Source organism: Nerophis lumbriciformis, linkage group LG13 (assembly GCF_033978685.3).
Source record: "Nerophis lumbriciformis linkage group LG13, RoL_Nlum_v2.1, whole genome shotgun sequence".
Taxonomy (NCBI): Eukaryota; Metazoa; Chordata; class Actinopteri; order Syngnathiformes; family Syngnathidae; genus Nerophis; species Nerophis lumbriciformis.
The window spans coordinates 35,168,695-35,196,448 of record NC_084560.2 but is presented as its reverse complement, the minus strand read 5'-3'; the positions used below and the strand labels follow the sequence as shown (position 1 = coordinate 35,196,448).

Below are 27,754 nucleotides of genomic sequence, written 5' to 3'. Positions count from 1 at the left end.
TCATTTGCGCCAACATTTTTTTTTAATCTGCTTGAGGATTATAAATAATTCTTTATCTAAATGGGAAAATATTAACATCACATCGGTCTACATCCCAGTGCAAGCAGAGTAAGTGGTTGCTTTTTGCTGGATCAGTTTATCACTCAGCTTCTAAAACCTGTAGCTCATCCTCCGTATATTCAGGCTCAAAAATATTATTATATTAAGGTTCTGGATCATCATTTGTCCCAAAGTAGGTTTTGTTGGCTCTCATGAATTTTCCAATGATTAGTAGTAGTAGTAGTTGTTGAAGGAAACAGTGAACGCTGTGATGCGTATGTGTAATTAATACTCCGCCAAAATGTTGTGGTAATGCTTAAAATGTCCATAAAAAGTAAATATTACACGTTAATGTGGCTGTTACTACATACTTAAAGCGTGTAAAAAACACATTGACAGATGTTTTTGGGAGCGTTTCATAGGCGGTATAGAGTGAATCCCCTTGGTTCCATTGTTAGCTGACAATTGCTAGCATTTATTTACGAGTTAGAATGCACTAAAAGAAAAAGGAAAACGTGTGCTTGTCTCACGTAAGGTTTGTGAATGATAGGCAAGGTAAAATAAGAAAATTAAAAAAGTGCCGTTCCCCTTTAAAGGATATTGTGACTCATTTAAAAACAATGTATTTAACACTTCAAACCATTTATTAATTTATGTCTGTACCTAAGAGAAACTTAATGGTTCGGATCTGGAACACAGTCCAGACTTTATAGAAGGCATGCAGTAGACAATTAGTGAGTCTGCAGAAGTCCATTCAAAGACGACTTCCCAAAAGGAAAAGTTATTTTCCTGTGTGTGTTCTCATGTGTCTTTGAATTTTTTTTTTGTCAGGGAATCTTTGACCACACACTGAACAACTGTAAGGTTTTTCTCCTGTGTGCGTTCTCATGTGTCGTTGCAATATAGGTTTATTAGAGTATCTTTTACCACAAACTGAACAACTGAAAGGTCTTTCTCCTGTGTGAGTTCTCATGTGTATTTGCATGTTACATTTTTTGGAGAATATTTTACTGCAAACCGAACAACTAAATAACTTTCCTCCTGGGTGCGTTCTCATGTGTGACAGCATCGTTCCACTCTGAGAAAACCTTTTGCCACAGTTTGAGCAAATGAAAGGTTTTTCTCCGGTGTGTGTCCGCATGTGTCGAGTCAAATCAGCGTTTTTAACGAAGCCTTTTGAGCAAACTGAACAACTGAAAGGTTTTTCTCCCGTGTGTGTTCGCATGTGTTGAGTCAAATCAGCGTTTTTAACAAAGCCTTTTGAACAAACTGAACAACTGAAAGGTTTTTCTCCTGTATGTCTTTTCATGTGTATTTGAATATTACCTCTTTGGGAAAATCTTTTGCCACAAACTGAACAAATGAAAGGTTTTTCACCTGTATGTGTTCTCATGTGTATTAGCATATTATGTTTGTGAGATGATCTTTTACCGCAAACTGAACAACTGAAAGTTTTTTCCCCTGTGTGTGTTTTCATGTGTGATTCCATATTTACATCAACGTGTGACGTTGAGTCGTCACTATCTGACAGTGGAGCTAAGAGGTTGTCTGCTTGTGATCCTCCACAGTGGTCTCCATCACCTTCTGTTGTCATGTGTTGTGGCGAGCTGCTGCTTGGAGGCTCCACCTCTCTCTTCTCCTCACTTGGACTGTGATGAAGCTGTGAGGACTCAGGTGGTTTGTCTTCATGGTCTTCAGTCTTCACACATACAACAGTCAGTGGAAACTTGGTGAGATCAGCCTCCTCCTGCCCTAGAATACACTCGTCCTTCTGAGTGATCCAGACATTCTCCTCTTCTTCTTTAATGTTGGGGGGCTGTGGATCCTCCTGCTTCAAAGGGGAGCTCATCTCCAGCAACAGAGAGAGAGGTTCTTCTTGATGACCAATCAGCTGCTGGGCATCTGGAGGAAAAATAGGAAGCATTGTGAAATATGATGATGGTTTAACATTTTTTTTATCAACAAGGTGATGTTTCAAAAGCAAAGTATAAATCTATTTTAGTCTTGGCTCTTCTGTTTTAAAAACACCAAACTGTTGTTTATTTGTCCTCATGCTAACAGCAGGTTGCTTATTATGCGGGACACAAACTTGCTTTTAATTAATTACAGACAAAATGCTGGTCTCATTTATTCGTCTGTAATGTTGCCACACGTTTCACACCAAAATGTCATAATAGATTTGAACTAGATTTGAAACAAGAAATGCTTCATACATTTCAACAGAAGGCTAACACAAGCCGCGTTGAAGCAGAATGTAAGCAGATAAGAAGAGGGAATGATCAAATAGATCAGTGGTTCTCAAATGGGGGTACGCGTACCCCTGGGGGTACTTGAAGGTATGCCAAGGGGTACGTGAGATTTTTTTTAAATATTCTAAAAATAGCAACAATTCAAAAATCCTTTATAAATATATTCATTGAATAATACTTCAACAAAATATGAATGTAAGTTCATAAACTGAACATCAAATCAAGTTGGCTATTCCATTCATTACAATGCAACAATGCAATATTCAGTGTTGACAGCTAGATTTTTTTGTGGACATGTTCCATAAATATTGATGTTAAAGATTTCTTTTTTTGTGAAGAAATGTTTCAAATTAATTCATGAATCCAGATGGATCTCTGTTACAATCCCCAAAGAGGGCACTTTAAGTTGATGATTACTTCTCTGTGTAGAAATCTTTATTTATAATTGAATCACTTGTTTATTTTTCAACAAGTTTTTAGTTATTTCTATCTTTTTTTCCAAATAGTTCAAGAAAGACCACTACAAATTAGCAATATTTTGCACTGTTATACAATTTAATAAATCAGAAATTGATGACATAGTGCTGTATTTTACTTCTTTATGTCTTTTTTTCCAACCACAAATGCTTTGCTCTGATTAAGGGGTACTTGAATTAAAAAAATGTTCACAGGGGGTACATCACTGAAAAAAAGTTGAGAAACACTGAAATAGATTAATAAATCAGGAAAGACAATAATAACAACATAGACCGGCTGCCGGTGAGCCGATAGAACACACGTCTTTGAGCCACACGTTTATGGCGACTGAGGCCAAAGTGTGAACATTCTGTGGTTTTGGAAAGCAGGGAAATGAAATCAAGGATACCCCGCTTGCCATTTAGGGACATTTATTAATGTTTACATGTATATATTGCTGGGTTGCATATGACGTCACATCCAGCTCATTGCATTCCCCCAAACTCTGGAACGATCTCCCTCTCCATGTAAGACAGGCATTTTCTTTGGCTACTTTTAAGACCCTTCTTAAAACCCATTTTTACTCTTATGAGACTTTTAACTGTTTTTTAACTTTTTAACTGCCTTTTATCTAACAAATTGCTCTTAAGATCATTTGTATCTGCTCTTTTTATGTGTGTGTATTAGTGTTGTAACAATACCAATATTTTGGTACCGGTACTAAAATTATTTTGGTACTTTTCGGTACTTTTCTAAATAAACGGGACCGCAAAAAATTTGCATCATTGGTTTTATTTTAACAAAAAATCTTAGGGTACATTAAACACATGTTTCTTATTGCAGTTAAGTCCTTAAAGAAAATAGTGAACGTACTAGACAATAGGGCTGCGAATTTTTGGGTGTCCCACGATTCGATTCAATATCGATTCTTGGGGGTCACGATTCGATTATAAATCGATTTTTTCGATTCAACGCCATTCTCGATTCAAAAACGATATTTTTCCGATTCAAAACTATTCTCTATTCATTCAATACATAGGATTTCAGCAGGATCTACCCCAGTCTGCTGACTGACATGCAAGCAGAGTAGTAGATTTTAGTAAAAAGCTTTTATAATTGTAAAGGACAATGTTTTATCAACTGATTGCAATTATGTAAATTTGTTTTAACTATTAAATGAACCAAAAATATGACTTATTTTATCTTTGTGAAAATATTGGACGCAGTGTGTTGTCAAGCTTATGAGATGTGATGCAAGTGTAAGCCACTGTGACACTATTGTTCTTTTTTTCTTTTTTAATAAATGTCTAATGATAATCTCAATAAGGGATTTTTAATCACTGCTATGTTGAAATTGTAACTAATATAGATACTGTTGTTGATAATATTCATTTTTGTTTCACTACTTTTGGATTGTTCTGTGTCGTGTTTGTGTCTCCTCTCAATTGCTTTGTTTATTGCAGTTCTGAGTGTTGCTGGGTCGGGTTTGGTTTTGGAATTGTATTGCATTGTTATGGTATTGCTTTGTATTATTTTGTTGGATTGATTAATAAAACTTTTTTTTTTTAATTAAAAAATTAAAAATTAAAAATTAAAAATTAAAAATTAAAAATTAAAAATTAAAAATTAAAAATTAAAAATTAAAATCAATTTTTGAAAAATGAGAATCGATACTGAATCGTACAATGTGATAATCGCGATTCTAATGCGAATCTATTTTTTTCCCCAAACCCCTACTAGACAACTTGTATTTTAGTAGTAAGTAAACAAACAAAGACTCCTAATTAGTCTGCTGACGTATGCAGTAACATATTGTGTCATTTATCATTCTATTATTTTGTCAACATTATTAAGGACAAGTGGTAGAAAATTAATTATTAATCTACTTGTTCGTTTACTGTTAATATGGGCTTACTTTCTCTTTTAACATGTTCTTTCTACACTTCTGTTAAAATGTAATAATCACTTTTTCTTCTGTTGTTTGATACTTTACATTAGTTTTGGATGATACCACAAATTTTTGGTATCAATCCGATACCAAGTAGTTACAGGATCATACATTGGTCATATTCAAAGTCCTCATGTGTCCAGGGACATATTTCCTGAGTTTGTAAACATAATGTGAATTTACCAAAGAAGATGTTGTGAGCTTGATGACATTTCCTTGAAAAACAAAAAGGAAATAAAAATACATTGTGTGTATATATATATATATATATATATATATATATATATATATATATATATATATATATATATATATATATATATATATATATAGCCAACACTGCGATGAGGTGGCGACTTGTCTAGGGTGTACCCCGGCTTCCGCCCGATTGTAGCTGAGATAGGCTCCAGCACCCCCCGCGACCCAAAAAGGGACAAGCGGTAGAAAATGGATGGATATATATGTGTGTGTGTGTGTGTATTTTACCTCTGTTTTAAATTATATATTTTAGTCTGTCATTTGCTTGTATTTCTCTGCTTTTTGTGTGTTTACTTGTTTGTGGTGTACAGTCCTTTGTTTTCCCACTGTGGCTGTTTTTAAAGGGCTTTAACAAAGTTGGTATGGTATGGTGGTCAAGCTAGCTAGCTCTGTTCTCAAAGAGTACTCAGCGTGATTAAGAAAAAATGCTGTATAATTGCATTGTTTTAGGCTGTACGAACAGTTGAAATCGCGAAAAAGATCAACGTTTCTTCAGAGTTCCTCGAGAGGTAATCAAAAAGGGCAGAAGACTGCAAGATTTTACAAAACAACGAGAGAAGTAGCTCACACTCCAGTCCAAGGGAGCAGAGTCAAAGAATCCACGAGTTTGCAGTGATCACTTCGTGAAAGGTTTGTTTGATGTACTTTTAACGTTTATCGTTTCCCATTTAAGTATTATTTTGATATTATTTGTATTTCTTAAACACATGTTTACGAGTGCTTCGAAAAGCACCAACTCGGCAAGTCTAAATAAAAGAAAGCAAATCTGAGCAAAACATAAAAGCTAAGTTTTTATCTTTTGATAAACAATCATAAATGAATCTTTCACCACATACACAATGTTGACATCTATAGTTATATTTTGATAAACCATCATAAATGAATCTTTCAGCACATACACAACGCTGACATCTATAGTTATATTTTGATAAATCATCATAAATGAATCTTTCAGCACATACACAATGTTGACATCTATAGTTATATTTTGGTAAACAATCATAAATGAATCTTTCAGCACATACACAATGTTGACATCTATAGTTATATTTTGATAAATCATCATAAATGAATATTTCAGCACATACACAACTAAGGCTGAAACGACGCGTCGACGTAGTCGACGTCATCGACGTCATCGGTTACGTAAATACGTCGACGTCGTTTTTATGCGTCGACGCGTCGCATATTTACGTCACACTGCCGTCATGGTGGAGCGCAAAGCAGACGATGCGAGCGGTGCGAGCGAGGGGAAAAAAGCACGCCAAAAGTCGTCAAAAGTGTGGGAGTATTTCAATAAACGGCCTTTTAATGTTGTCGCGGCGAACAGCTGTCTCGTCAGCTGACGCGCGAGCTCGCAACCGTGGCTGTTTAGCAACCAGCCAAACACCACTTAAAATTATATTTTATCTTAGAGCACATCCGCATCCCTATTCACCTAGGCAACCCCAGGAAATGTATATAATTCGGCATTATTTCGGCCAGTCGGCTTATATGATCAGAGCCGATCAGTTTACGTTCACGCGCAGGTATAAAGCGGCGCGCTCCCGTCTCATCTGTTGGGGCACGAGCCCAGTAATTAGACAGCTTTGTCAAATCAAGGAGTACAAAAGACGCCAGCGCAGAGTGGAAAAAGGTTTAGTTCATTACAGATAACCAAGAGTTGTGCCAAAAGTATGTAAGATTTAATATTTCTCTTCGTGGATGTGGCGCACTTGTTGCGCTGGTGAGATGGGGGGGGGGGGGGGGGGAGAGAGAGTTGTGTGCATGTAGCGTGCTTAGTCTGGAGGCTAAATACACATAGTGTGTTATGTAACTGTTGTTTAGTGTTGATATTCTTTGCTTAGTTTGATAAATGTTGTAGCAGTTTGCTTCATCAGGAGGGTGAAGTCACTCAACTTCAAGTGTTGGATTTAACTGTGTTGGATCATTGGCTGCTGGTGAGGCAATAGAAAAAGGGGCATTTTTCTACCAGTAGACAGCGTTTAAGATTGAGTGTTTCACTGCTAAATTAATAATATATTTATATTGAATATGGATTTTAAATATGTATCTAAATAGGTGGTTAATTGGTTAGGTATTTATGTATTTGCATATTGGGTTTTCTGCTGCATTTATCTATTGTGTTTCTGGGTTTAAATGTATTTTATATGTATCTTGGTGCATTTATGTTGAGACAATTTATTTAAAATCTGTTTTAACTTAAAGGGAAAAGATGTGTCCATTTTCTTGCACTTGTTTAATGGTTAAGAGTTTGATAGCCTAATTAATAATTGTAAATTATGGTATTGATAATTGATTGATTTTTTACAGCATGTTTATCTTGTGGTGTTTTGTCCTTAAAGGTTTTTCACCTACTAAAGAAGCTAAAGGCTACTAAAGGCTACTAAAGACAGCTAATGACAGCTAAAGAAACTAAAGTCTACTAACACTGCTAAAGACTGCTAAAAAGACTAAAGAAGAAAAAAGAAGCTGTTTCTTCGTTGGAAAAACTGTTATAAATAAAAGTAAAAAGTAACTACGGTCTGGTCTTTTGAGTGAAATCCAGAAGCCACATTCAGCATTGGTACATCCCTTCAAGTGTGGGATAAGCACAGCGAAAAAAGAAAAACACTTGACAGTTGTTGTATGCACACTGTGTCGAGCGGAAATGGCCTATCATAGCAGCACAACGGCTATGAACGAACATTTGAAAAGAAAACACCCGACAGCGTTCTTGCCATCACCATCAACTAGTCAATCGTCCGCGTGAGTATACGTTGTCATCATTACACAAAAACATGAATGTGTCATTTGTATCTGCGTTGTAAATTCATAAACTAAAACACTGTTTCGCTCTGAGAGGCGCGTTTGGCGTGCCTGTTCAGTGTTTACAAAGACGCGCTCCTCTTTAACGCTAACGTTAACTAGTTGTGCAAATACCTTTTACAACATTAACAGTTACATATACTATGTACAAACCAACAATTAACTTTCACTTTAATCATACTATCATTGTTGTGTTATTAAGCAAAATAAGCAATACTTTTACTTTTGTTGAAATGTTTACACTGTTACAGAATATTTCCTTTTGCACTTTTTTGTATTGGATGTTTATCTTTATTTTTGCACATTTTAAAGCAAAATAAGCAATACTTTTACTTTTGAAATGCTTATACTATTGCAGAATATTAAGATTTGCACTGGATGTTTACTTTTATATTTGCACATTAAAAAGCAAATAAGCTACTTTTAATTTTGTTAAATGTTAAAAGTTTTAAATGTTTACATTGTTACAGAATATTTTGTCATGTTGTTGTCAATGTTGACTGAGTGGCCATACTTTTTTTTTTGTAAATAAAAGTCATGCCTTTTGAAAAAACTGGCCAACATTTATTTTTTCATCTTCATTTTAAATAAAAAAAATAATCGGTAAAAGGAAAAATAATCTATAGATTAATCGAAAAAAAAATAAAATCTATAGATTAACCGATTAATCGAAAAAATAATCTATAGATTAATCGATAGAAAAATAATCGTTAGCTGCAGCCTTATACACAACGTTGATATCTATAGTTATATTTTGATAAACCAGCATAAATGAATCTTTCAGCACATACACAATGTTGACATCTATAGTTATATTTTGATAAATAATCATAAACAAATCTTTCAGCACATACACAACGTTGACATTTAGTTATATTTTGATAAACCATCATAAATGAATCTTTTAGCACATACACAATGTTGACATCTATAGTTATATTTTGATAAACAATCATAAACATATCTTTCAGCACATACACAATGTTGACATCTACAGTTATATTTTGATAAACAATCATAAATTAATATTTCAGCACATACGCATCGTTGACATCTATAGTTATATTTTGATAAACCATCATAAATGAATCTTTCAGCACATACACAATGATGACATCTATAGTTATATTTTGATAAACAATCATAAACAAATCTTTCGGCACATACACAATGTTGACATCTATAGTTATATTTTGATAAACCATCATAAATGAATCTTTCAGCACATACACAACGTTGACATCTATAGTTATATTTTGATAAACCATCATAAATGAATCTTTCAGCACATACACAATGTTGACATCTATAGTTATATTTTGGTAAACAATCATAAATGAATCTTTCAGCACATACACAATGTTGACATTTATAGTTATATTTTGGTAAACAATCATAAACAAATATTTCAGCACATACACAATGTCGACATCTATAGTTATATTTTGATAAACAACCAGAAATTAATCTTTCAGCACATACACAACGTTGACATCTATAGTTATATTTTGATAAACAATCATGAATGAATCTTTCAGCACATACACAATGTTGACATCTATAGTTATATTTTGATAAACAATCATAAACAAATCTTTCAGCACATACACAATGTTGACATCTACAGTTATATTTTGATAAACAATCATAAATGAATATGTCAGCACATACACAATGTTGACAATTATAGTTATATTTAGATGAAGACGGGGGAAAACACGCTACTCGTAAACGGCGCGTATCTTCTTCTCTATCTTACTTATCGATGCACAAATGGAGATGTGACAATTACTAGTATTAATGATAAACCACATTAAAACTCCTGGTTTGTATTCTTTGTATATATTCACCAACAACATAAAATAAAATATGCTGACATCTGTGTGACAAAAGGTAAATAAACAGTAGCCATATTGAATGTTTGCCTTCATGTTGACAATGTAAGGTAAGGGGACGTCCTCTAGGTCACATGGTTGCAACCCAGCAATTACATTGTTGATGATTAATGAATACATTTTTTTTAAATGGCCGTGTTAAAAAGCAAGTACCGTATTTTCCGCACTATAAGGCGCACCTAAAAACCACAAATTTTCTCAAAAGCTGACAGTGCGCCTTATAACCCGGTGCGCTTTATATATGGATTAATATTAAGATTCATTTTCATAAAGTTTCGGTCTCGTAACTACGGTAAACAGCCGCCATCTTTTTTCCCGGTAGAACAGGAAGCGCTTCTTCTTCTACGCAAGCAACCGCCAAGGTAAGCAGCCGCCCCCATAGAACAGGAAGCGCTTCTTCTTCTACTGTAAGCAACCACCCGCCCGCGTAGAAGGAGAAAAAGCGCGCGGATATTACCGTACGTTTCATTTCCTTTGTGTGTTTACATCTGTAAAGACCACAAAATGGCTCCTACTAAGCGACAGGGATCCGGTTCATGAAAAGACGCAATCTCTCCATCCACACACGGATTACTATTTCACAGCAACTGATATTCCTGTGAACCGCACTGTGGATACAACGGGAGCACGTACGGTGAATATTCGCACCACAGGGAATGAGAAGTCATCCTTCACTGTGGTTCTAGCTTGCCATGCTAATGGCCAGAAACTTCCACCCATGGTGATATTCAAAAGGAAGACCTTGCCAAAAGAGACCTTTCCAGCCGGCGTCATCATAAAAGCTAACTCGAAGGGATGGATGAAGAAAAGATGAGCGAGTGGTTAAAGTAAGTTTAAGTTTACGCGAAGAGGCCGGGTGGCTTTTTTCACGCAGCTCCGTCCATGTTGATATACACGGACTTGCGCCCACATCACGCTGGTTTTAATATATTATTAAAGTTTGACTGACCTATTTGACTGTTTTTTTGACATTCCTTTAGCGCAGTTAGATGCGGCTTACAACACGGGGGCGGCTTATAGGTGGACAAAGTTTTGAAATATGCCGTTCATTGAAGGCGCGGCTTATAACCCAGGGCGCCTTATGGTGCGGAAAATACGGTATATCTCCAACGTGAGAGAGAATGTTGGACCCTGGATGAAAATCTGTTACAAACATTGTATTAGATATTATCTGGATGTTGTGCTTACTTGGACTGGGATGAAGCTGTGAGGACTCAGGTGGTTTGTCTTCATGGTCTTCAGTCTTCACAGAGACAACAGTCAGTGGAAACTTGGTGAGATCTGCCTCCTCCTGCCCTAGAAGACACTCTTCCTCCTCTTCTTCTTTAACTTCTTTAAAGTGGGGCGGTTGTGGATCTTCCTCTTTGACAGGATGTGGATGTGGCTCCTCTTGCTTTAAAGTAGAGTTCTCCCCCCAAGACTTAGGGAGACTTTCTCTCTGATCTACAATCAGCTGCTGGACATCTGCAAGACACAAAACCAACAAAGTTTAAAGGGGAACATTATCACAATTTCAGAAGGGTTAAAACCATTAAAAATCAGTTCCCAGTGGCTTGTTTTATTTTTCGAAGTTTTTTTCTAAATTTTACCCATCACGCAATATCCCTAAAAAAAGCTTCAAAGTGCCTGATTTTAACGATCGTTATAAACACCCGTCCATTTTCCTGTGACGTCACATAGTGAAGCCAACACAAACAAACATGGCGCATAGAACAGCAAGCTATAGCGACATTAGCTCGGATTCAGACTCGGATTTCAGCGGCTTAAGCGATTCAACAGATTACGCATGTATTGAAACGGATGGTTGTAGTGTGGAGGCAGGGAGCGAAAACGAAATTGAAGAAGAAACTGAAGCTATTGAGCCATATCGGTTTGAACCCTATGCAAGCGAAACCGACGAAAACGACACGACAGCCAGCGACACGGGAGAAAGTGAGGACGAATTCGGCGATCGCCTTCTAACCAACGATTGGTATGTGTTTGTTTGGCATTAAAGGAAACTAACAACTATGAACTAGGTTTACAGCATATGAAATACATTTGGCAACAACATGCACTTTGAGAGTGCAGAGAGCCCAATTTTCATCAATTAATATATTCTGTAGACATACCCTCATCCGCTATCTTTTCCTGAAAGCTGTTCTGTCCAGTTTTGGAGTTGATGTCAGCAGGCCAGGGAAGCTAGGGTCGATATTCTTCTCTTGATCATCTTCGGTGGCATAAGGGACGGTGTGAGCCAAGACATCCAGGGGGTTTAGCTCGCTCATCTGCGGGAACAAACTGCCGCCATTGCTTGCCGTGCTACCGAGGTCCTTTGTCCCTGAATTGCTCACACACTCCGGCAGATTCAATGGGGGTCTGGCGGCAGATTTCTTTGACTTTATCGTTGGAAATGCATCTGCTTTGAGTGTCGCAGGATATCCACACATTCTTGCCATCTCTGTCGTAGCATAGCATTCGTCGGTAAAGTGTGCGGAACAAACGTCCAATTTCTTGCCACTTTTGCATCTTTGGGCCACTGGTGCAACTTGAATCCGTCCCTGTTTGTGTTGTTACACCCTCCGACAACACACCGACGAGGCATGATGTCTCCAAGGTACGGAAAACAGTCGAAAAAACGGTGACTCGGTGTTTGTAATGTGTTTGAGAAAATGGCGGATTGCTTCCCGAGAGCGAATAATAGAAAGGCGTTTAATTCGCCAAAATTCACCCATTTAGAGTTCGGAAATCGGTTAAAAAAATATATGGTCTTTTTTCTGCAACATCAAGGTATATATTGACGCTTACATAGGTCTGGTGATAATGTTCCCCTTTAACTCAGGCCTGTGGAATAATAAATAATTGCTTAGAGTAACATGACGTCACGCCAGGTTCATTGAATATGCGTGGTGGTCCAGCCAGCGTCTATTCTCAATGGATACTGGAGGCCATTTAAAATAGCCCTATGATTGCGTTGTTTTCGGCTGTACAAGCCGATTAAATCGCAATAAGGATAAACGTTTCTTCAGAGTTCGTCGAGGGTTATTGAAGAAGAGCGCTGGATTTTACGAAAGACGACGAGAAAAGTAGCACGCACTCCAGTCCAAGGAAGCGGAGTCAAAATAGGCACAATTTTGCAGTGATCACTTCGTCAAAGGTTTGTTTGATACATGTTTGTAAAGTTTAGTACCGTATTTTTCGGACTATAAGTCGAAGTTTTTTTCATAGTTCGGCTGGGGGTGCGACTTATACTCGGGAGCGACTTATGTGTGAAATTATTAACACATTACCGTAAAATATCAAATATTATTATTTAGCTCATTCACGTAAGAGACTAGACGTATAAGATTTCATGGGATTTAGCGATTAGGAGTGACAGATTGTTTGGTAAACGTATAGCATGTTCTATATGTTATAGTTATTTGAATGACTCTTACCATAATATGTTACGTTAACATACCAGGCACGTTCTCAGTTGGTTATTTATGCCTCATATAACGTACACTTATTCAGCCTGTTGTTCAAAATTCTTTATTTATTTTAAATTGCCTTTCAAATGTCTATTCTTGTGTTGGCTTTTATCAAATAAATTTCCCCAAAAAATGCCACTTATATATGTTTTTTTCCTTCTTTATTATGCATTTTCGGCAGGTGCGACTTATACTCCGGTGCGACTTATACTCCGAAAAATACGGTATTTCCCATTTTAAATATTATCTTGATATTATTTGCATTTCAATTTTCAACAAACATAAACCAGAAAGTGAGAGTCAATGATGCTATGTCAGGAAAGGTCTACGTCTCTCCTCTTGTTTGGTTTGTACACAAATGTGTCAGAGCACAGACGACAACGGGACAAAAATCAAATATGGTGATGATTCAGTGATTGTTAGTTTGTTAAATAGATATGCAGTGTCAGCTGTAGGGTGTTAGTCCTCGCAAGACGTAAAGTTGACCTTACCCGAGCAAAAACGATGCATATTTATCCGAGAGAGTCTTGATAGCGATTTCCTTGACCCAGCCACAGACAAAGAAGTTGTAGACCTCCATGTTTTTTCAAGCTTTTATCTGTTTTGTCCTGTAGAATGACGACTGGAGCACAAAATAGTTTGATATGTTTGGGAACTCCACCAACAGATAACCCTTGATACTAATCGACAATATATATATATTTTTTGATAAAGTAGAAAAAAATTTCATTGCATAGTTTGACTTTGTTGTCCTTTTCTGCTTTTTGCAGGAAGATTTAGGTCCCTTGCATACTCAGTTCACGTAAGCCATCTTGGCTTGGTTGACCACCACTGGTTTTCACTCCCGGGAAGAAGTCACGTGACGGAATACAAGTGTAGCAAGTGTCCTGCTAACTAATGTTTACACCACTATAAAAGTAGCAAGGATGGAATATAAAGGAGAGGTAGGCAACTTAATTTAAAGAGCCCCTTATTGGCCGGGCAGGAGACTATCGCTTCAACACAAGTGCTCGTCTTTAGGTTCTTTTAGGCTAGGCCTCCTTCATAGCTCGCCATCAATCGTGGGAACCTGGCCTGTAGAGCAGTACCAAGGTCCCGGTAAATCGTACATTAGTATTAACTTCAGATAAACTTCACTGACTGTACTAATAAACCCAATACCAGTGAAGTTGGCACGTTGTGTAATTCGTAAATAAAAACAGAATTTGCAAATCTTTTTCAACTTATATTCGATTGAATAGACTGCAAAGACACACTGTTCGAACTGAGAAACATATTTTTTGTGTGCAAATAATCATTAACTTAGAATTTAATGGCAGCAGCACATTGCAAAAAATTTGGCAGGGGGGGCATTTTTACCACTGTGTTACATGGCCTTTCCTTTTAACAACACTCAGTAAACGTTTGGGAACTGAGGAGACCCATTTTTGAAGCTTTTCAGGTGGAATTATTTCCCATTCTTGCATGATATACAGGTTAAGTTGTTCAACTGTCTGGGGTCTCCGTTGTGGTATTTTAGGCTACATAATGCACCACACATGTTCAATGGGAGACAGGTCTGGACTACAGGCAGGCCAGTCTAGTACCCGCACTCTTATACTATGAAGCCACGCTTTTGTAACACGTGGCTTGGCATTGTCTTGCTGAAATAAGCAGGGGCGTCCATGATAAAGTTGCTTGGATGGCAACATATGTTGCTCCAAAATGTGCCTTTCAGCATTAATGGTGCCTTCACAGATGTGTAAGTTACCCATGTCTTGGGCACTAATACACCCCCATACCATCAAAGATGGTGGCTTTTCAACTTTGCGCCTATAACAATCTGGATGGGTATTTTCCTCTTTGGTCCGGAGGACACGGCGTCCACTGTTTCCAAAAACAATTTGAAATGTGGACTCGTCAGACCACAGAACACTTTTCCACTTTGCATCAGTCCATCTTAGATGAGCTCGGGCCCAGTGAAGCGTTTCTGGGTGTTGTTGATAAATGGCTTTCGCTTTGCATAGTATAGTTTTAACTTGCACTTACAGATGTAGCGACCAACTGTAGTTACTCATTGTGGTTTTCTGAAGTGTTCCTGAGCCCACGTGGTGAAATCCTTTACACACTGATGTTGCTTTTTGATGCAGTACCGCCTGAGGGATCGAAGGTCTGTAATATCATCGCTTACGTGCATTGATTTCCCCAGATTCTCTGAATCTTTTGATGATATTACGGATTGTAGATGGTGAAATCCCTAAATTCCTTGCAAAAGCTGGTTAAGAAATGTTGTTCTTAAACTGTTCAACAATTTTCTCATGTATTTGTTCACAAAGTGGTGACCCTCGCCCCATCCTTGTTTGTGAATGACTGAGCATTTCATGGAAACTGCTTTTATACCCAATCATGGCACCCACCTGTTCCCAATAAGCCTGTTCACCTGTGGGATGTTGCAAATAAGTGTTTGATGATCAGTCCTCAACTTTCTCAGTCTTGTTTGCCACTTGTGCCAGCTTTTTTTAAACATGTTGCAGGCATCATATTCCAAATGAGCTAATATTTGCCCGTGACCTTCGATTTACGATTGACACAACGTGCCAACTTCACTGGTTTTGGGTTTTGTCGATTCACGATTTTCAACATTCAATGTAATCGAATAGAAACATATTTCATAATTACATTCAAGACATTAAATAAAATGTACTATGTTATTTCTGCAGGTCATATAATTTAAAGTGATTAAGCATTAAAACACCATTTTTCCAAATGGTAGTTAAAAGTGCTGAAGTGCACCTTGGCTTAACACATCCCATCCATCCATTTTCTACCGCTTGTCCCTTTTTGGAATCGCGGGGGGTGCTGGAGCCTATCTCAGCTGCATTCGGGCGGAAGGCAGGGTACACCCTGGACAAGTCGCTACCTTATCGCAGGGCCAACACAGATAGACAGACACTCACTTAACACAGTGCTTCTCAAATACTTTGTTAGGAAAAATAAGTATTAGAAAATAAAAGAAAATATCCCCCAGGCAACTACAAATTGTATAGTTTGTCTATAAAATGGTTATAACTATATCTCTGCATACCATTGTAAGCTTATTCAAATAAAAGGAAACAACAAACCGGTCTTTCCTCCTCACCTCCCACATACGCTTCATTATCATCTTTTATTGATATTCCCCGAAGTCACACGCGTCCCTCCTGCCATCGTTTTTTGTTTTTCATGTTAATGATGAAATATAAAGTTAGTAAACATATGAGAGTAAGAAGTAAACAAACCTGTTCTGTGTAACACAACGTGAGGCTTCTTGCAAACAGCGTCCAGCAGTTGACGTTGTCGCTCCATCTCTTCTTTTGTTCGAGAAAGTTCCTCCTCGTACTCTGCTATCTTTCTTTCACACATTTTTACACAATCCCAACACTTTACACTCAGATTTGGCCTCTTTTTTTTTTAGCGATTTGTTGATAGCTGCTGACAAAAGAGACGCGGGAGCTAACAAGCTAAGCTAATTAGCGAGCTAGGCTAAGCTAGCCTAGGAAGCTTCAAAGTTCACGGAGACGAGTCGAGTTTATTCTGACACGAAGAATGAATAAAGTGTAATTTGTTACACGGTATACGAATTAGTACACAGTTGAAAATGAGAGATAAACGCAGACTTAAAAGACTTAAAAGACCAGTCCGTGGTAGTGTGAGGTCGGCTTCTTCTTCTTCTTCTTCTTTCTATGTGGGCACAGGAAGTCTTCCGTCTCTGTACTCTGGATCTAGTGTCCCCTGGTGGCGCAACTGTGAACGGCAGTTTAGTGACTAATTTGTTTGGAGACGAGAAGACAATGTCATCAAAAAGTATGAAGATAATAAACAATTCAGAGGGGTCCCTGTTCAATGTATAAAACATTTATTATTGTAATTTCCATGTACATTTATTTTTCACACTATTACATTTGATTTAGATAAACATAATAGGACATTGTTGACAAAAAAAAGTAATTTAGTACAATGAACTTTCGCACAAATACCGAAGAGGTTTTACTTACTCACTCAATAGCTTTTGGAAGATATCACCGATTTAAAAATGTGAAACAAGAAGGGATTAAAAAAAAAAAATAGAGGTTTTTTGGTTTACAAATAATATTTCTCATGACATGAGCATAGATGATTGCTACCTGAATATTACACCTTTGAGCAGAAGTGTCCTGAACTCATGACGGCTTTTTAATCCCGCCAAAACAATACGAGCATCATCTCAAAAAAATAACTAAACAATATTGTCCTTAACGTTTGTGCTTCCGTCAACATGTGATCGATGTATGTACTTGCTGAAATGGAAATTATTCTAACAGTTATCTTTAAAGGGAGACTGCACCTTTTTTTTTTTTTTTGCCTATCATTCACAATCCTTATGTCAGACAAAAACAAATATTTTTTAATGCATTCTAATTTGTAATATACGTCAAGTACAGGGTGGTTAAAATTGCAGCTAATAAGAGTCCTCTACTGTGCTCATTAATCACTCTAAAAAACATCCAAAAACCACCAACAATACTCCATTTACATCTTGTAAGCTGAATTTTAACTGAGTATTAGGGATATTGTTATTATAAGTGCTATAGGTTGTTGCCCTAAATCGAGAAGTGGATCAACTTTAACATCCAACTTAGACAAGGAGATGGCGTATAAGACACAAAAAGTTGCTCGTTTGCTCCGACTTTTTTATTTTTTTACCAGCATAAGGGTTATGAGTAATTTTTCATCTAAACGGGAATCCCAGTGAGAGCAGACATTGTACAGTATGTGATTGTTTTATTGTGTTTGTGATTTATATTTCTTATTTAGCACTTAGCAATACTGCTATTTGCCGGATCTGCTTATTACTTAGCTTCTAAAACTGCATATTCAGGCTAAAAAAATATAAGGTTCTGGATCATTATTTGTCCAAAAGTAGTTGTTGGTGCTCGTGAAGCGCCAAGCTATAATAGTTGTTATAAAAATAAGAAAACATTGTGATGCGTCTGTAAAATTAATGCACTGCCAACATGTCCCTGGAATGCTAAAAATGTCCATAAGACAAATATTAAATGTTATTATGAATGTGCCTGTTGCTACATTACATATATACTTACAGCATGTATATAAAATGTGGATGTATGTATGGGAATGTTTTTCAGAGCACTTTATTGGGAGATTAGAGCTAATCTCATTACCTCCATTGTTAGCAGGCTCTTGCCAGCGTTTATTTACACGTGAGAATGCAGAAAAAAAAGAGAAAATCGTGTGTGCTTGTTTTACATATGGATTGTGAATGATATTAAACATAACAAAATAAAACGCAGTTCCCCTTCCCAGCATCTTGTGAATCATATTCAAGAAATTTGTACATAACATTACAAAACATTTATTGTTACATCTTAAACCAGAACCTAAAAAAAGTTGATAGTGTTTCGTAATTCATATCTTAGGTAGGCTGGCTAGACCCCCACTGAATCCAGTCGTAGTCCGGATCTGAAACACAGTCCAGACTTTAGAGAAGCCATGCAGTAAACCATCAGTGACTCTGCAGGAGTCCATTCATAGAGGACTTTCAAAAAGGAAAAGGTTATTTTCCTGTATGTGTTTTCATGTGCCTTTGCAGTGCATATTTGTCAATGTATCTTTTATTGCACACTGAACAACTGAAAGGTTTTTCTCCTGTGTGCGTTCTCATATGATGAGTCAAACGACATTTTATAACAAAGCCTTTTGCACAAACTGAACAATTAAAAGGTTTTTCTCCTGAATGCGATTTCATGTGTCTTTGCATATTTTGTTTATCGGAGAATTTTTCGCTGCAAACTGAACAATTGAAAGGTTTTTCTCCTGTATGTGATCTCATGTGTAGTTGCAAATTTTGTTTCTCAGAGAATATTTTACCACAAACTGAACAATTGAAAGGTTTTTCTCCAGTATGTGTTTTCATGTGTCTTCGCATATTTTGTTTTTCAGAGAATAGTTGACCACAAACTGAACAACTGAAAGGTTTTTCTCCTGTGTGTGTTTTCATGTGTATTTGAATACTACCTTTTTGGGGAAATCCCTTACCGCAAACTGAACAAATGAAAGGTTTTTCTCCTGTATGTGTTCTCATGTGTATTTGAATATTACGTTTGTGAGTTAATCTTTTACCGCAAACTGAACAACTGAAATTTTTTTCTCCTGTATGTGTTCTCATGTGTATTTGCATATAACGTTTTTGGGAGAATCTTTTACCGCAAACTGAACAACTGAAAGGTTTTTCTCCTGTTTGTGTTTTCATGTGTGATTCCATATTTACATCAACTTGTGATGTTGAGTCGTCACTATCTGACAGTGGAGCTAAGAGGTTGTCTGCTTGTGATCCTCCACTGTGGTCTCCATCGCCTTCTGTTGTCATGTGTTGTGGTGAGCTGCTGCTTGGAGGCTCCACCTCCCTCTTCTCCTCACTTGGACTGTGATGAAGCTGTGAGGACTCAGGTGGTTTGTCTTCATGGTCTTCAGTCTTCACACAGACAACAGTCAGTGGAAACTTGGTGAGAGCAGCCTCTTCCTGCCCTAGAAGACACTCTCCCTCCCGAGTGATGCAGCGTTCCTCCTCTTCCTCTGTAATGTTGGGGGGCTGTGGTTCCTCCTGCTTCAAAGGGGAGCTCACCTCCAGCAACAGAGAGAGAGCTTCTTCTTGATGACCAACCAGCTGCTGGACGTCTGCAGGACAAATAAGAATTATTGTAAAATATGATAACACTTTCATAAATGTTAATTAACAAGGTGATGTTTCAAAAGCAATGTATACATCTATTTTAGTAAATTATATGTCTTGACTCTTGTTGTTTCAGGTCACCAAACTTAGGAAGTTGTTTATTTGTCCTCATGCTGAACAGCAGGTTGCTTATTAGGCGGGAGACAAACTAGCTTTTAATTACATTCAGGTAAGATGCCTGTGTCATTTATTTGTTTTTATTGTCTCTACAAGTTTCAGACCAAAATGTCATAACAGATTTATCTACATTTGAGAACTATTAGCAAACAATCTTTGAACATTATGTGACAGCTGGGTTAGCGCAGACAAACACAGAGCAGAAGGGAGGAGAGGAGAAGCTATTCTAGCCACGTCGCTAGGCTAACTTGGAGGTGAAGCAGTGAAACAAGTAAATAAATGCTTCGTACAAGTCAACAGAAGGTTAAAGGCCTACTGAAATGCGATTTTCTTATTCAAACGGGGATAGCAGGTCCATTCTATGTGTCATACTTGATCATTTCGCGATATTGCCATATTTTTGCTGAAAGGATTTAGTGGAGAACATTGACGATAAAGTTCGCAACTTTTGGTCGCTGATAAAAAAGCCTTGCCTGTACCGGAAGTAGCAGACGAGTAGCGTGACGTCACAGGTTGTGGAGCTCCTCACATCTGCACATTGTTTACAATCATGGCCGAGAAAGCGACGATTTCCCCATTAATTTGAGCGAGGATGAAAGATTTGTGGATGAGGAAAGTGAGAGTGAAGGACTAGAGGGCAGTGGGAGCGATTCAGATAGGGAAGATGCTGTGAGAGGCGGGTGGGACCTGATATTCAGCTGGGAATGACTGAAACCGTAAATAAACACAAGACATATATATACTCTATTAGCCACAACACAACCAGGCTTATATTTAATATGCCACAAATTAATCCCCAACACCAAGAATAGACATTTGAAAGGCAATTTAAAATAAATAAAGAATAGTGAACAACAGGCTTTGGGTGTACCCTGCCTACCGCCCGATTGTAGCTGAGATCGGGGTCGCGGGAAGCGCTGGAGCCTAAGGGAAATAAGCGGTAGAAAATGGATGGATGGATGGACCAACAGGCTGAATAAGTGTACGTTATATGAGGCATAAATAACCAACTGAGAACGTGCCTGGTATGTTAACGTAACATATTATGGTAAGAGTCATTCAAATAACTATAACATTAAACATGCTATACGTTTACCAAACAATCTGTCACTCCTGATTGCTAAATACGATGAAATCTTCTTCCTCGTTAGCGTCCTTTCTTTCTGCTACTCGATCGCCGTTTTCTGCTGCATATTTCACTACGTCCAGCTTGTAATCTGCAGTATATGATTTCCTTTTCGGCGCCATTTTTGTTCACTTTTTATAAGTTACCGCCAATGTAAAAATGACCAATTTTAATAGCTACGGCAGTAGCATATAGCATAGAGCAGTTAGCATCCCATGACCCACAATGCACTTCTGCCATGACCCTCCCCCGCCGAATTCTTATTGGTTGACGTGTGTGTGACCATTGCTGACATTTTGCTTCGTCTCTTCCGTGAATTAGATAAATAATATTATTTGATATTTTATGGTAATGTGTTAATAATTTCACACATAAGTCGCTCCCGAGTATAAGTCGCACCCACGGCTAAACTATGAAAAAAAATGCGATTTATAATCCGAAAAATACGGTATATGCTGAAAGATTCATTTATGGTTGTTGTCTGGTAAAAAATTAACTCTTTTAGGTTTTGCTCACATTTGCTTTCATTTATTTAGACTCACCGAGTTGATGCTTTTCGAGACACTTGTAGAATAAGTGTTTAAGAAATAAAAATAAATATCAAGATAATACTTAAATGGGAAATAATAACGGTTAAAAGTATATCAAACAAACCTTTAACGAAGTGATCACTGCAAACTCATGCATTCTTCGACTCTGCTCCCTTGGACTGAAGTGTGCACTGCTTTTGTCATGTTACGTAAAATTTTGCCCTGTTTCGCCTTTTTTGATTACCTATCGAGGAACTCTGAAAAAACGCTTATCCTTTTTCCGATTTGAACAATTCGTACAGCCAAAAACACAAGCATAGGGCATTTTTTCTTCGAGAAAGGCTAAATGGCGCCAGGTACTCATTGAGAACAGAGCTAGCTTGACCACGACCAGTATTCATTGGGCGGGACGTGACGTCAGTAACATCCTAGCAATTGTTAAAGGGGAACATTATCACCAGACCTATGTAAGCGTCAATATATACCTTGATGTTGCAGAAAAAAGACCATATATTTTTTAACCGATTTCCAAACTCTAAATGGGTGAATTTTGGCGAATTAAACGCCTTTCTATTATTCGCTCTCGGAGCGATGACGTCACAACGCAATCCGCCATTTTCTCACTTTCGTCGGTGTGTTGTCGGAGGGTGTAACAACACGAACAGGGACGGATTCAAGTTGCACCAGTGGCCCAAAGATGCGAAAGTGGCAAGAAATTGGACGAAATTTGTTCAAAATACGAGGGTGTGGGGAAAGCCGACGAAATGGTCAGTCGTTTATTCCGCACACTTTACCGACAAAAGCTATGCTACGACAGAGATGGCAAGAATGTGTGGATATCCTGCGACACTCAAAGCAGATGCATTTCCAACGATAAAGTCAAAGAAATCTGCCGCCAGACCCCCATTGAATCTGCCGGAGTGTGTGAGCTATTCAGGGACAACGAACCTCGGTAGCACGGCAAGCAATGGCGGCAGTTTGTTCCCGCAGACGAGCGAGCTAAACCCCCTGGATGTCTTGGCTCACACCGTCCCTTATGCCACCGAAGATGATCAAGAGAATAATATCGACCCTAGCTTCCCTGGCCTGCTGACATCAACTCCAAAACTGGACAGATCAGCTTTCAGGAAAAGAGAGCGGATGAGGGTATGTCTACAAAATATATATATTGATGACAACTTTATTCATTACTCGCGGTTTTACGTAAATTATTATACATAAACTGTGTTTACCAATAATTTAGCTTAAAAACATTTATTTTTTTCAATCATTCGAGTACATTTGGGTAGTCTTGTGTAATGCAGTATTTTGTGTCTATTTAGGTATGGTTAACCTGAGTGCTGAAATCGTGGAAAAATATATGTTCTTAGCGCGCCTGAAATGGGCTGTCTGCACTCTCAAAGTGCATGTTGTTGCCAAATGTATTTCATATGCTGTAAACCTAGTTCATAGTTGTTAGTAATTATCTTATCAGACAGTGATAAACCGCTGAAATCCGAGTCTGAATCCGAGCTAATGTTGCTATACCTTGCTGTTTGTTTGTATTGGCATCACTGTGTGACGTCACAGGAAAATGGACGGGTGTTTATAACGATGGTTAAAATCAGGCACTTTGAAGCTTTTTTAAGGGATATTGCGTGATGGGTAACATTTTGAAAAAAACTTCGAAAAATAAAATAAGCCACTGGGAACTGATTTTTAATGGTTTTAACCCTTCTGAAATTGTGATAATGTTCCCCTTTAATAAAGAGTATTTTTTTGAAAAAACAAGTATACCTCCAATGTGAGGGAGAATGTTGGACCCTGGATGAAAATCTGTAACAAACAGATTTTCATCCAGGGTTATCAGGGTCATCTGTTACAAACATTGTATCAGATGGTATCTGGATGTTCTGCTTACTTGTACTGGGATGAAGCTGTGAGGACTCAGGTGGTTTGTCTTCATGGTCTTCAGTCTTCACAGAGACAACAATCAGTGGAAACTTGGTGAGATCTGTCTCCTCCTGCCCTCGAAGACACTCTACCTCCTCTCCCTCTTCAATGTGGGGGAGCAGTGAATTTTCCTCCTCCTCTTTAACAAGAGGGGGCTGTGGATCCTGGTTCAAAGTGTAGTTCCTCCCCTGCGACTTCAGGGGACTTTCTTTCTGATGTCCAATCCACTGCTGGGCATCTGCAAGACACAAACAAAACCAGCACATTTTAACTTAGACACGGAGAATATTTTATAGTGCTTGAAATATGAATATTTTACAAGCGGACAATGTGATGGGAACATGTGTAAGTTATGTCATGACGTCACAAGCAACAAAGGTATCGAAATATGGCACTCTTGGATTTGACATGAATCAGTACCCGGTAGCACAGACGGGCTTCGGTTGGTACCTATAAAAGTACCGAATTCTGTACCGATCCCTACAAACATACACAGCGCATACAGAGCACAGCTTGGTTTCTACAAATACTGTCCTCTGGTGAAAGGCCTAGACCCCAATTGTACAGTATGTTAACATTAAGCTGGCGGCATAAGTGCCAACCGTTATCCTCTATATTTGTATTGCTTCATTTCCGGTTTATACCTAACTGTATTGTTGATTTAACACGATTCTTACATGTACAATACAGGCCAAAACTTTGGACACACCTTCTCATTCAATAAGTTTTCTTTATTTTCATGACTATTTACATTGTAGATTGTCACTGAAGGCATCACAACTATGAATGAACACATGTGGAGCTATGGACTTAACAAAAATAGGTGAAATAACTGAAAACATGTTTTATATTCTAGTTTCTTCAAAATAGCCACCCTTTACTCTGATTACTGTTTTGCACACTCTTGGCATTCTCTCAATGAGCTTCAAGAGGTCGTCACCTGAAATGGTGTCATAGTTTTGATGCCTTCAGTGACAATCTACAATGTAAATAGTCATGAAAATAAAGAAAACGCATTGAAGTTAAAGTTAAAGTACCAATGATTGTCACACACACACTAGGTGTGGTGAAATTTGTCCTCTGCATTTAACCCATCCCCTTGTTCACCAGGCTGCATTTAACCCATCCCCTTGTTCACACCCTGGGAGGTGAGGGGAGCAGTGGGCTGCAGCGGTGCCGCGCCCGGGAACAATTTTTGGTGATTTAACCCCCAATTCCAACCTTTGATGCTGAGTGTCAAGCAGGGAGGTAATGGGTCCCATTTTTATAGTCTTTGGTATGACTCGCCCGGGATTTGAACTCACAACCTACCGATCTCAGGGCGGAGACTCTAACCACTAGGCCACTGAGTAGGTAGCCCAATGATGAGGGCTGTGTGTAACTGGCAACCTGGATGTGACACATTCATGGACTTTTTCCAATTGGTCAAACGGTGGAGGGCGGGACATCGAAATAAAAACAACAAGATTTCGGGGCTGTAAATCTATTTTTAAAATGAGCATATCCCGAACTACTGTTATGAGTTATAGAGGTATTGGAAAAGAACATGATTTATGAATGCCTTTAGACATATCAGGGCCATTTCATGATGACATGACATGACATCATTACATATGGCTCCTTTAAAGGCCTACTGAAACCCACTACTACTGACCACGCAGTCTGATAGTTTATATATCAATGATGAAATCTTAACATTGCAACACATGCCAATACGGCCGGGTTAAAGTGCAATTTTAAATTTTGCGCGAAATATCCTGCTGAAAACGTCTCGGTATGATGACGTCAGCGCGTGACGTCACGGATTGTGGAGGACATTTTGGGACAGCATGGTGGCCAGCTATTAAGTCGTCTGTTTTTATCGCAAAATTCCACAGTATTCTGGACATCTGTGTTGGTGAATCTTTTGCAATTTGTTCAGTGAACAATGGAGACAGCAAAGAAGAAAGCTGTAGGTGGGAAGCGGTGTATTGCGGCAGGTGTCGTGCTGGATAACGCACCCCCACCGTAGAATGCACCCCTTGACTGTTGTGCCGGATAACACAGCCGGTGTTTCATTGTTTACATTCCCGGAAGATGACAGTCAAGTTTTACCATTGGCCTGTGGAGAACTGGGACAACAGAGACTCTTACCAGGAGGGCTTTGAGTCGGATACGCAGACGCGGTACCGTGAGTACCGGTACGCATGCAGCTGTGGCTTCCAAACATTTGATCGCTTGCCCGTACATGCGTGCCGCTATGTGCATGTCACGTACGTAACTTTGGGGACTTTGGGGAAATATATGTGCTGTATGAACTTTGGGGAGGTGAACGGTACTTTGGGCTGTGGGATTGAGTGTGTTGTGCAGGTGTTTGAGTTGTATTGGCGGGTTATATGGACGGGAGGGGGGAGGTGTTTGTTATGCGGGATTAATTTGTGGCATATTAAATATAAGCCTGGTTGTGTTGTGGCTAATAGAGTATATATATGTCTTGTGTTTATTTACTGTTTTAGTCATTCCCAGCTGAATATCAGGTCCCACCCGCCTCTCACAGCATCTTCCCTATCTGAATCGCTCCCACTGCCCTCTAGTCCTTCACTCTCACTTTCCTCATACACAAATCTTTCATCCTCGCTCAAATTAATGGGGAAATCGTCGCTTTCTCGGTCCGAATCGTTCTCGCTGCTGGTGGCCATGATTGTAAACAATGTGCAGATGTGAGGAGCTCCACAACCTGTGACGTCACGCGCATATCGTCTGCTACTTCCGGTAGAGGCAAGGCTTTTTTATCAGCGACCAAAAGTTGCGAACTTTATCGTCGATGTTCTCTACTAAATACTTTCAGCAAAAATATGGCAATATCGCGAAATGATCAAGTATGACACATAGAATGGACCTGCTATCCCCGTTTAAATAAGAAAATCGCATTTCAGTAGGCCTTTAAAGTTTGGCCTATCACAATGGTTAAAATGTCAGTGGAAAACATTTTTCCAAGGTCTTCGCAATGGTGTCAATCGCTTTGAGATATTTTTTTTTGTCACGTACATACTTTAAGTAAAACACAACATTTATTTACTATTTTCACAATTTGATAAGCAAACTCAGCTATTTAACCGCACAAAACACTGCAGGGTTGACTTCTCTCCCTGCTCCGATTGCTCGCTCGTCACATGACAAACCACAGCCTTCACGGTTAGTACACCGTATTGTATCACATCAAGATTCAATCGCTAATACAATTAATCACACTAGTAATAACAGAAAGATTTGTCCTTAAATAAAAAATTATTTTAGCCATTTAAAAAAGTGAATGTATGCAAATTAAATTATGACATCATCTCGATACTGCCGTTTAGATGGCATTTATGTGAGAAACGCTGTCTGCAGTTATTGATTTCATGAATTTAATATTATTATTGTTATGGCATTGTGTATGCATGGCGTGGCTCGGTTTGCACAGCAACTTGAGGGTTCCAGGTTCGATCCCCGCTTACGCCAGCCTATTCACTGCCGTTGTGTCCTTGGGCCAGACAACGTACCCACCTGCTCCCAGTGCCACTTACACTGGTTTATATGTAGCTTAAATGTGTAGATAATGGGTTTCACCATGTAAAGCGGTTTGAGTCTCTAGAGAAAAGCGCTATATAAATAGAATTCACTTCACACTTCCACAACTGTCTTACTTTCATTTCTTAAAGTAAAGTCATTCCAAGTGCTATTTCCTGTTAATGATGAATTGTAAAGTTCGTAAACATGTGAGAGTAAGAAGTAAACAAACCTGTTCTGTGGAACACAACTTGATGCTTGTTGAAAACTGCGTCCAGTAGTTGACGTTGTCGCTCGTTCTCCTCTTTTGTTCGAGAAAGTTCCTCCTCGTACTCTGCTATCTTTCTCTCTAACACCACAAATATGTCTTCAACAGCCGCAGTTAGTCGCTGATTCACGAATACTTTCAGCATTTGTACTTCACACATTTTCACACAGTCACAACACTTTGCACTCAAGACTTAGCTTAGTTAGCAGCTAGCAAGCTAAGCTAACTAGCGGGCTAAAATAGCCCAAGAAGCTTCAAAGTTCACGGAGACGAGTCGAGTTTATGCTGACACGAAAAATGAATAAACTATAGTTCGTCACACGATATACAGATACATACAAACGTAGAAAATAAGGATTAACGCAGACAAAGACCACAGTGCTCTGTCGACGTCACTGCAAAA

At 38.4% G+C, this 27,754-nt stretch overlaps 1 protein-coding gene across 3 annotated transcripts; it reads right to left on the bottom strand.

The window, feature by feature from the left end:
• Positions 1–15: 15 nt before the first annotated feature.
• Positions 16–27,754, bottom strand: LOC133613402 (uncharacterized). 3 transcript variants are annotated; one of them, XM_072914519.1, is made up of 5 exons: positions 27,316–27,754; positions 23,648–23,793; positions 23,524–23,578; positions 19,538–19,795; positions 16–1,941 (listed from the first exon to the last, which is right to left on the bottom strand). In XM_072914519.1, the coding sequence occupies exons 1-5, from the start codon at positions 27,509–27,511 to the stop codon at positions 821–823; spliced, it is 1,776 nt and encodes a 591-aa protein (XP_072770620.1). In that variant the 5' UTR covers positions 27,512–27,754; the 3' UTR covers positions 16–820. The 3 variants fall into 3 exon arrangements, with proteins under 3 accessions (XP_072770620.1, XP_072770619.1, XP_072770621.1); XM_072914518.1 differs by having other exon boundaries at positions 23,524–23,793; XM_072914520.1 differs by lacking the exons at positions 19,538–19,795; positions 23,524–23,578; positions 23,648–23,793; positions 27,316–27,754 and adding exons at positions 10,842–11,117; positions 16,360–16,781.

Excerpts from the sequence above, each read along its gene's own strand:
- LOC133613402 (XM_072914518.1), bottom strand. The coding sequence starts at position 27,511 with ATGTGTGAAGTACAAATGCTGAAAGTATTCGTGAATCAGCGACTAACT. Across the intron at positions 19,796-23,523 it reads ACAGCTTCATCCCAGTACAA|ACGTCCAGCAGCTGGTTGGT; the intron begins GTAAGCAGAACA and ends TTTGTCCTGCAG. Across the intron at positions 1,942-19,537 it reads ACAGCTTCATCACAGTCCAA|ATGCCCAGCAGCTGATTGGT; the intron begins GTGAGGAGAAGA and ends TTTTTCCTCCAG.